The 11600-nt window shown below is 41.6% G+C and overlaps 1 protein-coding gene across 1 annotated transcript in view; it reads left to right on the top strand.

Moving 5' to 3' along the window:
• Positions 1-5264, top strand: part of LOC119428976 (zona pellucida sperm-binding protein 3) — a 6940-nt gene extending 1676 nt beyond the window's left edge. Inside the window, exons 5-11 of the mRNA XM_037696691.1 lie at positions 2021-2124; positions 2649-2826; positions 2988-3105; positions 4314-4405; positions 4531-4625; positions 4908-5030; positions 5135-5264. Coding sequence (XP_037552619.1) covers positions 2021-2124; positions 2649-2826; positions 2988-3105; positions 4314-4405; positions 4531-4625; positions 4908-5011 — 691 coding nt within the window. The 3' untranslated portion in view covers positions 5012-5030; positions 5135-5264. The remainder of the gene's footprint in view (positions 1-2020; positions 2125-2648; positions 2827-2987; positions 3106-4313; positions 4406-4530; positions 4626-4907; positions 5031-5134) is intronic.
• The last annotated feature ends 6336 nt before the right edge of the window (positions 5265-11600 follow it).

Raw genomic sequence — 11600 nt, 5'->3', positions numbered from 1 at the left:
GTAAAGCTAACTGCTGTTAGCTGTGGCTAAAGGTAAAGCTAACTGCTTTTCCGGGTTTTTTTTGGTAATTTTTTTTTTATCCAGTTTGACCTTTAAACAATATGGCTACTTTTAGATATTTTCAACCTTTAAAAATAATAAAACTAAAGCTATAATTGTAAAACCCAATTCTGGATATCTTTAACTTAAACAAGACGGGTATTTTAAATTGAAACTTATCGCCCCTCTCTGAAAGAACGTGTTTTTTTTTTTTAACTTGTGATAAAACCAATAACCGTACGGTTAATTTTGTGTTCTTTAAGGAAAAAAAAAACTGCATGTTTGATCTAAAGCAGGGACGGACAACATTTTGTTTCCAGAAAGTCAAATAGTCATTTACTGTGAACTGGAATAATTTTTCTTAAAGATCGATTATCTGGAAGACATTTCAGACTTTCTTGTTAAAGTGAAGTCAGCATGCTTGGTAAATATGTCTCACCGATACAACAATGTTCAGTCGGGTCATCTGGACGTTTTTTGTTTTTTTTTTTTCTTAGACGTTTCGTCCTTCATCCAAAGGACTTCTTCAATCTGAGGAGCCACCAAACAAAACTGATACCCACAAAGCACTCCACAGTGGGGGGTGTTTGCTGGTGCTAAAATGGCCTCTGGCCCTGCCCTCTCCCCAGTCATGACAGGACTGTCTCAGAATAGTTGATGGGGGAGATGGCGAGCCCCAGAGGCCTTCTTCCTCAAACCTATATTTAACCAGATAAAAACCCATTGAGATCAAAACCTCTTTCACAAGGGTGACCTGGCCAAGAACAGGAGCACCAGCGGACAGTTTTTCCCATTATGGAGTATGTGGTTTGTGGGAATCTGTTTAGTTTGGTGGCTCCTCAGATTGAAGAAGTCCTTTAGATGGACGAAACATCTTGGCAAGAAAAAAAACAAGCAAAAAAAACCATCCAGATGACCTGACTAAACATTGTTGAATTTTATACCTTTATTGAGCATGAACTTTGGTGTCTCACGATACCTTTTCGGAATGTAAGACTTTTGGTGAATTGACTCTTGTGACAACTTATTGTTGGCTTTAAATATGCAATAAACTCAGTTTGATTTTTGAAATCTTAAAGGTGAAGTCTAACTCTGGAAACCCAATAAAGGACTTGTAGGCAAACACAAATGGTCTACATTTATTTAATGAGCTTGTTTTTGGTTGAGGACATGGGGGACCAGGTGGATTGTCAAAGGTTTTTTTGGCTCTTGGGCCATATATTGCCTATGTGCACTCTAAAGTTATCACTGCTTGTACTGCAAATTAAAAAAAAAAAAAGTTTTAATGTTTGGATATTTCAGAAAAATATGGCTCGATCTTTCATCTTTCTCAGCTGAAGGACGCTGATAGTCCTTTGAAAGATTTATGGCTGGTGGTTCGGTAAAGGTGCATTACAGTGTAGGAATAGTGCGCCGCTACGGGCGCGTGTCTGATACAAAATGATAGCTGAGGGATTTATTTTTAAAGGAATAACGGAAGTCAGGTCAGTTTAGCAATATCCAGAAAGGAGGATGAACCCTGAACGATCGGCCATGAATATTCAGGGATGAACTTTGCCCTAAAATGCAGAGTACTCGTATATGGACAAAGGACGGGCTGGAAATCAAAGACTGTGAACGTGGCACTCTATGATGCTAGTCTTAAGGTTCTAGACATATTAAAATCTAAACTAAAAGCATCTACAGGCTTAATGGGAGCCGAGATGAAAGATGTTAAACCGTTGGTCAGACCTGCTGGAGGGATTGTGTCCTCTGGTCTGGAGACACCTCAGGAGGAGCTGGAGTGTCTCTGGGGTGAGACGTCTGGCTGCCTCCCCATCTGTAGCTTCCGCAACCCAACTAAGGATAAGTGGTTAAATTGATGGATGGGTGGCTTTGTTTCAGCGAACCAAAATAAATGCTTCAAAGTTTAGCGTTTCCAGGGTTATACTCGTTCCTGACGTCCGTAATGAAACCCATCCTTCCCGTTTCTTCTTCACAGAAGGTCTTACGCGAGCAGCAACGCCGTGAGGCCCACGTGGACGACTGTCGCAATGGAAATGCAGGCGAAGCAGCAGTTTCGCTTCTCCCAGCGTCTCATGACAGGTGGGCAGACGGTGTCTTCTGGGGGGTGTGGGGGAAGAAAAGAAAACATCTGAGTTGCTTTCGACAACATGCATGATTGCTATCACTCTATGCTACTGTTGGAGAAACTTCTGAGATGAAATTACATGCCTCCTGTTCCGCAGAGGACCCAACCAGGTCACTCTTACAACAAGACGATCAATATCCCGCTGATTATGGTTCCTAATTAATTCCAAACAGATGACTGCTCTGAACTTACTTTAAACCATCTGCTTTGGTTACTTCATGGAAAACCACAAAGCTGATAAAGGAATTACCAAAGTTTTTAAACTGTTTTTTGTTGGCACAGACCCTTCATTCAGTTCTTATCCAGGTTGATACAATTATTGTTCCACTTTATGTATGTATAACCGTTTCCCTGCTGCGTCCCTGACCACTCTCCCCCCTCGAGCATCATTTTAGTTTCCTCTAATCGGATTGATGACCCAGACATTAGTTTCTTCCCCCCCCCCCAACTCAGTCCATGTTTTTTTGTATTTGATTAGAGGACTGGCTTTCGCCCAGACCTTCCAATGTTTACTTCCTGAGCGACACCATCCACATCGAGGTGGCTGTCCTCCGGGGTTTCCACATCCCTCTGAGGGCGTTTGTGGACAGCTGTGTGGCAACTATGAACTCTGATCCCGGCTCAGCGCTCAGATACGCCTTCATCACCAACCATGGGTGAGAAAACTGCAAACGGACTGAACAAGGCTCCATCTTGATTGTTCATAGCACTCCTAAACCGCACTTTAAAAAAAAACAAAAAATACAATTTGCCTCTTTTAAATCAAATAATTTTTTTATGTTTTTTCAACCTGAGTTCTGCATGTTTTGCCATCAAGGTGTTTAACTGACTCTAAGCTGACGGGAGCCAAGTCTTTCTTCTTGTCGAGAAGCCAGGAGGATAAACTTAATTTCCAGCTGAAAGCCTTTAAGTTCCCACAACAGGACAAGAACTCTGTGAGTACAGTGTGGTTTTGGTGGAAACATGGGTTTCAGCACTGAAGGCATTGGCTGTTTTACAAATCTGCCATATAAGATGTTTTATGGCTTATTATAATCTTAGGTGGGGAAAAATACGTCTTGATACGTGATTAACATTGGAGCTACAAATTTACAAGTATCCAAACCATAATGACACAAGTCAGTGTATCGATTAAAAAAAAATACATTAAAGAAGCTTGCATTCAAGTTTTTCTTCAAAAAGACATTTGCTTTGCTAAATGGCACTTAAAATGATCAAGAATCCAAAATGGACCTGGCTAAAAAGCTGAAGCGTAACGGATCATTAAGTATATAGTGTAGGACACTGTACATTTGACCACAGGTGGAAGAGAGTCCAGAGAAGTGGGGGTGTGCACTTGAAAGAGGAATCAGTCGGCCATAGTAAAACTGAGTAAATGTGTGTGAATGAGAGGGAGGCCGGTGGAACAGGTGAGGCTACAAGGAGCAGAGATCACAAAGGTGCAGGACTTTAAGGACTTGGGGGTCCACTGTACAGGAAAATGCAGAGTGTAGTAAAAAGGTGAAGAAGAGTCCAGGCAGGATGGATGGAGTGGATGGAGAAAATTTTCAGGAGTGATTTGCAACAAAAAGGTGTCAGCAAAGGTCAAAGGAAAAGTTTCCAAGATAGTGGTTGGACCAGCTATATTGTATGGTCTGGAGACAGAGACATGGACAAAAAGGCAGGAGAAAGAACTAGAAGTAGCAGAAATGAAGATGAGGTTCTTCTCAGGAGTGACAAGAATGGATAAGATTAGGAATGAGATCATCAGAGGTACAGCACAGGTTGAACAACTGGGAGATGGTTAGAGAGGACAGATGGTTTAGACAAGTCCAGAGGGACAGTGGTTTGGACTTGTCCAGAGGGACAGTGGGTATTTTGGTAGAAGGATGTTGAAAATGCATATACAAGGAAAAAGACAAAGGACATCTATGCTGGATAGAACATGGGGTTAGTTGGAGAGGTCATGGGGGTGGTTGGTGTGAGAAGAGAGGACCAAGATGGAGAACTCCTCTCTGTGGAGACTCTTGAAGAGAGAACAGCTGAAAGACTTGATCACTACATGAAATTGACTAATTTAACCATCTTTTTGTAGTTCTGGTGCCTGCGTGAAATATCTAATCCTACCATACTCTATATACATCCATTTTGTATGTCTTTATAGGTCCATATAACTTGCCATCTGAAAGCAACAGCACTTGGTGGTCCCATTGACACTCAACACAAAGCCTGTTCATATTTAACCGAGGCCGGAAGGTTGGTTCACTCATTTCGTAACTCGATACCAATTAGCATTGTCATTACACATCTAGTAAAATTTAACCTGCGATATCTGAATGACTGTCATATAAACACCTTCTTTTTAAATACACTTTGGACAGATGGGTGGCGTCAGGCGGAGACAACAACGTGTGTAGCTGCTGTGAGACCAGCTGTGAAGGGCCGAGACAAAAGCGAAGCCTCGCAGCTGATGCAGGTACCTTTCACTCGGGCAGTGCTACAAGACACTCTGGGATGGCTAACGAGCAGATGACCTGCATTCAGGGTGGTAAATATTGGTACTGAATCATTGTTTCACTTAACTTCCTGTCTGAGAGCGCTCAGAAGAAATGACACTTGTTGGAATGACCACAACTTTTGTGTCATTCGTCCTCTTGCGAGATCGATTTCTTGCTATGATTTTGACACAGATCTGTTAGAAGTTGGATTATGTTTTGATCTGTGTTCCCCATTCATGACCTACTGGACGTTTTCCCAGCTCTGAATTGGGAGGGGACGGCAGCTTTGAGCCCCATCCTGATGGAAGACGTCATTCGGCAAGAAGAGTTTCCTCCTAAACAGTTTCCTCAGCTGCAGACATGAGAAGATACCCAAGACAGTAGTAAGGATCACTTTCCCCTGCTTCTCGTTTAATTGCTAATTCTAACTGCTGTAAGTAATGGAACCAATAACCCTTGTCTTTTTCTACTCCTGTTCTCTCTGCAGCCTAGTCTTCGTCTAGTGCCCTATCTTTGCGTAAAGCAGGTGCAGCGCTGGCTGCGGTGTTGGTTTTCATGAGCGCTGTAATCTACAGCGGACTCCGCAAACCTACTGGGCGTTCTGTTTGTACCTGATTGAAGACAATAAAACATTTCTAACAAAGCTGCTCCTTTTAATTTATTTTTTCTTAAGCACAGCTGAAGGTTTTTCTCCAAGCTTGTGACGCAAGACTGAAATCAGCCAAGATTCAAGGGATCATCTTGGTATAGCCGTCTTTTATTGGTTTAAGTAGGCTCATTTTCTTTAACCATGGGTCCCAGGGTTAAAAGAAGGTAAAACCAGTTCCCCCATTAAACAGTGTAGAAAATATAATTTGCTTTTAAATGACATCCGTGCAGATCAAGATGCTGTACGTATATTGCCTTATCAATCGTATCCTTGTCTTAGGCAGAGCTTTCTTGAGTGAGCGAACGCTAGTGCCTGTTCATTTGGGGAATATTCAAGACCTCTACCAGCACAAAAGTGCTCCGGGTATGAAAGGACCCAAAGTGCTTCGTACGCGCATGAATGATTAGTATTCATTATTTGGGGAACCTGCAGGAAGTCCTTTTTCCACTTCGCTGATTGCTGGGACATAATCCAATACATGCCATTACCGCTGAGCTATCAAGCAGTTTTTGGTAACTATGGTCATATTTTTGATTCTGGACATTTTCAGGCTTTCTCTTTACTTCACACCCCCTCCAGGTTTTCTGCCTGTAGTGGCGTATTCATGAAATCATCATGAACTGTTGCTCACGAGCCCGGGAAGATGAATAGACGTAATTAAAAAGCCCATAAAGACGAGAGCAGGGGCTTTTATTACAGTAATATGTGAAGGCCTTGTTTTAATGGGGTGTTTGTTCCCGTGTGTAGGGGCTGACGGCGGGGCTGTTTTACTGCCGAAGCGATGACACCCCCCTCCTTGTTTTCCCCTTCCCATTCCCATAACAACAGAGGCTAATAAAAAGCCTCACCTAACGATTCACCAGCAGGAAGCATGGCAGCAACCAACACAGAGGCAGGGACAGACCAAAGATCTGGGGATAAGATGTGGTTTTCGGATAAAAATGAGAAATCTGTGCTGCTCAAATTGTTCGTTGCAGGGTCGGTTTGCAAAGGTTTCTCTTGAACCACTGACTGAACATGTGACAGTTTAAAGAAAAAACTGTTTTTGACCACCTGAGGCACTGAAATGAGTAGTCTCTAAAGGTGCATTTAGAAAAATTATGGCTAAAAAATGATGAAAAACCAAAATCCAGTGTCTCTGAAAATTAGAGTATCTCACAGCCAGCTTTTGGTACCTTTAGCTGTGTGGGCAGGTGCCCATCTGTAGCTGCTAGGTGCATCACTTCGTTGTTTTATAATTTGGACCTGGCAAAGTGTCTACTAAATGTTTCTGTCCTTTACAGATGAAAAAGATCAAATGGACCTAACAAATTTAATGTAGCAAAATAAATGTGTATTGTTTTCACCTGTTTCACCTCACCTGAGGAACCCAGACCCAGACCAGTGGTCATTCCGTATGTTGAGGGAGTATCAGAGAAACTGAGACGTTTATTTTCTAAACATAACGTCCCAGTGGCTTTTAAACCCCAAAATACATTACGGCAAAGACTGGTTCATCCCAAAGATCCAGTCCCCCGGCACAAACAGAGTGATGTTGTGTATGTTGTTCAGTGTCAGGAGGGCTGTGATCAGTCTTACATCGGGGAAACAAAACAGCCACTAGCCAAAAGGATGGCCCAGCACAGAAGATCAACATCATCAGGCCAGGACTCTGCGGTCTACACTCATCTCCAGGCCAGCGGTCACTCTTTCAGGGATGATGTTCACATCCTGGACAGAGAGGAACGATGGTTTGAGAGAGGAGTAAAGGAGGCCATCTTTGTGAAAAGAAATCATCCATCATTAAACAGGGGTGGAGGCCTCCGGGTTCAACTGTCCCCCTCTTACAATGCTGTGATTGCTAGTATCACTTAGCCCTCTGTGAACAGTAAACAGCCATCAGTGTGCTAATGATCCATTGTTAGGCTGATGGTCCTTCTTGAGCATGTGATCAGCTGGTTTTGGTTGTCAGCAGCAAAACTGGTTGATCCACTCTGAGAAGGTGCTATTTAAGAGACTGAGCTGAATACAGCACCTCAGACTGAGGAAGTCTCTCGGATGAGAGACGAAACGTTTCTACATTTTTTGTTGTTTTGCTTTGTTTTGGTTTTTTTTGAATGTCCAGAAGACCAGATTTAACTTTTTTTTAGATTTTTCTACCTGGATTATTGAGCATGCATCAGGATGTCCATCTACAGCTTTAACAGAATCCAGCCAAGTGAAAATGTGTTGATGTCTTGTTCTTGCCGGCAATCTCATTGTCATCACCATCATACTGGTGATGGTCGTCTTCCCACAGATGTCTAATAGTCATGGTAGCATGAACCTAAGCTGACTAACAAAATGGCTGGTGGTCCTGAATCAGCCATTTCTGTCACCAGGATGTATGACCCTAAGGGCGCAAACGCACACAATTTCAACCATCGTTCTCGCACACAGACCATCAAAAGTAATGGTGCGTGTCCAGTGGGGAGACTCCTCTCGTGTCTGGCAGTCATAACGATATTGCTTGGAAATATTGTTCCACACCATTGGTTTGTTGCAGATGTCTTCTTACCACACATCTGTGGTGATGACAGAAGTGGGTTTTAACGCCAGACCTGTTGGGTTGATGTTTTTACAAACGTGCATCCCTCCTCGAGACAAAACCCTCAGTTATTTTTAATGGTAGAGTGGATTTATGTGCTAAGGCAGCCACAGTTGGACCATTGTCAAAGAGACGGGTATTTACTTGAGACATTCACGTAAAATATTCATCTTCACTGCTTTATGTCAAAGGCTTATTGTTTTGTTAAATGGCTTTAATATAAATTGCCTCAGTACCTTCGCCTCTGGTTTCTAGAATGCACGCTTCATCTGTCCAGGCCCGTAATTAACCCTCTTAATTAAGAGAGAAAAAAGTTACTAAGAAAATGGATTTAATTAGCCTGATCTTAGCCCAGGAAGAAGTGCGTGCCATACAACACATACACATGCACCCACATGCACTCACTAAACAATTAAGCCTCTTTTATTCTTGCTAATGGCTTCAGTGACTCAGACGCTTTCTCATTAAGAGTATCAATAATATGTTGATTACATGCATCCACAGGCCTTCTTTATCGGAGCACAAATGGATGAGTGTGTGTCTGGAGGGTTTCGGGGTGGAGCTGTCTTCAGTTGTGACCTTATCTGCTAAAATAGACATTTGGATTGTTCGGCAGATGGAGGAGGCCGTGTCTTTATTTTCTTTGGTTTATCTTATCGAGGAGGCCACACATGTCTCTCACAGGCAGGAAATACCTTTGAACTTGGACGCTGAAGGCTTTATGGAGTTGAGAAAATAGATGGAGGAGAGATCTATCTGCTTTTCTGAATGGGTTCCCGTAACCCGTCTTTCCCTTCAGTCCTGAAAAGATCCTGCCTGACTGAGAAACTGCTGCTCTGTTAGCTGTTCGTCTTGTTTGACCGTACTTTAGGTTTCACTGTGCAACATGTAGAGCAGTGTTTCCCAAATTTGGGGTCAGGAACCCCCTATCAAGTCTTTAGGGTCCTTAGATAATTCAATGTCAACTTAAATTTAATAATGGTTGCTCTTGACATGTTTTCTCCATAACTGTTACAAAGAATAAGACAAGTACCACATACTTTAAGCACATGTCAACAAACATACAGTCTAGAGCAATGGCTGTTACGAGAACTGAATACCCAGATGAAAGGACTGAATAATGAACAACTCCAAGACAGAACGGAAAATTTAATGAGTTTATTTACAGTGAGGATAAATGGCACAGGTAGTGTCAGGAACCCTGAGGACCAAGGAGAAGGGTCAGATATGAAATACTTCAGGGATGGATGAAGCAGATTGTCTCTGGTTCTTATTGGTAGAAAATTGGTTGTTTGAGGAGGACTGGTTCCAGTAATCTTGTGCAAGCAAGGAGTCATCCAGAGTGGATTGTAGTCTCTTGTGGGTGCGTGATTGGAAGGCGAGGAAGACGGCTGAGGAGGCCACAAGGAGATTTCCAGGGTTTCACAGAGGAGTCCAGGAACTGGTAAGTCACTGGAGTTACACTGGAAATATCAAAAGACACAGGCAAGTAATTCTCAAATCAAGAGGGTACTAAATGGCTAGCAGCGCAACTACCACTGGCAGGTAATGCTCCAGCAGCGAGGACGTCTCATCAAGGAGATTGTTGCAGGTGAGGCAGGTTGGCCCCATCTAGTGACCTCAGGACAGTAGTGGAACAGGAAGTCCCACAATAGCCTGGACAAGCAAATACCTATTTTAACTTTGACCTTGACTTTGGAGATTATATCCAATTGTGGTCCGTTTGCGGGCGTAAGGATGGAGACCATATCATAATACTGTACTTTTGCCTTTCAATGGGTGTACAACTAATCATAAATTAATAAAAATTGTATTTCCTTGTCCTTAGGCTATTTTATAAAAGGTTATTAGCTAAATTTGTATAGTAAGGTCGGAAGCTAAAAGGTTTTGGAACCACTGATTTAGGGTAATTTGATATTTCTCTGTTTAGACTGGTGTAGAATTGTATAAAATATCAGATTTTAGTTTGTTATTTATTTAAGTCGCAATTTTATCCTTTTGGCGTTTTCCAGTTCAGTCACTCGAGTTGTCCAAGAGATAAATTCTTGTTCAAGGTTGTGAATTTTGCATTTTTAGGATCATTTACAACTTTGTAAAAGTGAAGGTATTAATTTAGTTGCAATGTGCAATTTGACCTACTAGATGGCGCCATATCAAAGCCCACTAAAACGACAAATATGTATTGTTTTACATTTAGCTCAAGTAATGAGCAGTGCCAGCACTACATTTGTTCGTATTTTATATATTTACTAAAATCTTCTGATAGGCTGCAGTCAAACCAACAAAATGACTGCAGTAAAACCCCGAAGCACCAAACAAACTTGGTGGTTCTGTACATGTAGTTAGTTGCAAGTTGTGAAACAACACGAGAAACTACTATGAGATAGAATTTAATATGACTGCAAATCGCATCCTCTTTGTATGTGGGTCGTTAAGGCAATCTTTGAAAACAAGTCACCCATTTCAGAGGCTCAAATGCACCCACATATCATCAGAGATGACCACTTTTACATCTTAAGCTGGTAACTGATTGTCGTAATGTTTCTTGTCTTCGGTAAAAAAACGGTTCAACGTTACTTTTTTCCACAAGACCGCAATAATATTGCCTCATCCAACCACAGAACAAGTGTCCACTGTCTGTCTGTCCATATGGTCTTGTTAAAAGATCTCGGGCTACATTTAGCCTTATACGCTCGAGATTTTAAGGCTGTGTTTTCAACACAAAGATAGTAAAGAAAGATAGACATGCGTCTGTCACACAGGCAGGAAGACAACAGGCCTGTGCTTTGACCTTCAGTCTCATCCTGTTGTAGGAGCCTGGAGTCGCTCTCAAAGGAGATGAGAGGAAAGCCGTGGCCTGACCTGCACAGACGCACCTTCACCCCCTTCCCATAAAGCATCCCCGATGGCAGCTGCCATCCTCTCTCTGATCTCCACTGTCTATTGTCAGATTTGTTTTTCATCTCAGTTAAGGGACCCTTGTGGCCACCTATGGCTATGGCGGATGGACCTTTGCATGGTTCCCAGACTCCACTTTTGTAGCTCTTGATTGAATGTGAGACAATTGAGCTGAAGGAACGTATCTTGGGAAACATTACAGTGTATTTGGCGGTACAACAAATACTACAAAAGCTAAATAAGAAGCAGAACCTTGAGAAAGGTTATTCAGCTGATGTAGTAACAATATGAGGAACTGGAACTGGTGGTTTCCGAGACAAAGTTTAAAGCCTTGAATTATAAATAAGAACAGTCAAATAAACGTATCCGTCTTTTTGAAATCTTCCAAAACTTGAAGATTTCATTGGAAAAATCAAGAATATATTTTCAGCCATTAAAATGACGAGAAACTTCAAATGAAGCTCATTTGTGATGTTAAACCTTCAGCTAAATTTTTAAGAAGTTGATGTGTGCAATAATTTTATTGTCAATATTTTTAACCTTTCTTGTGATAACCCATTATCTGAATGAGTTTCTCATCATCTTTAATAAAAAAAAATTGATTAAATTTATTTCTTGGAATAATATTTATTTTAGCAAAATAATTCTTGCTAAATTGATTTGCAAGATAATTCTTACAAGACAATTTTCTTACACAAAGCTCAACATTCTTCTTTTTTCCCAATAGTTGCCTCTGCTGCTTCTGCTAAGTTGTTAGCCTATTTATTTTTTTACATGGTTATTTCTGCTAGCTGGTTAGCCACCTCTGTTAGCTTGTTAGCTACTTTTACGAGCATGTTA

The sequence above is a fragment of the Nematolebias whitei genome, chromosome 23, assembly GCF_014905685.2.
Source record: "Nematolebias whitei isolate Nwh7 chromosome 23, NemWhi1, whole genome shotgun sequence".
NCBI classification, from domain to species: Eukaryota; Metazoa; Chordata; class Actinopteri; order Cyprinodontiformes; family Rivulidae; genus Nematolebias; species Nematolebias whitei.
This window is presented reverse-complemented; position numbering and strand designations above follow the sequence as displayed.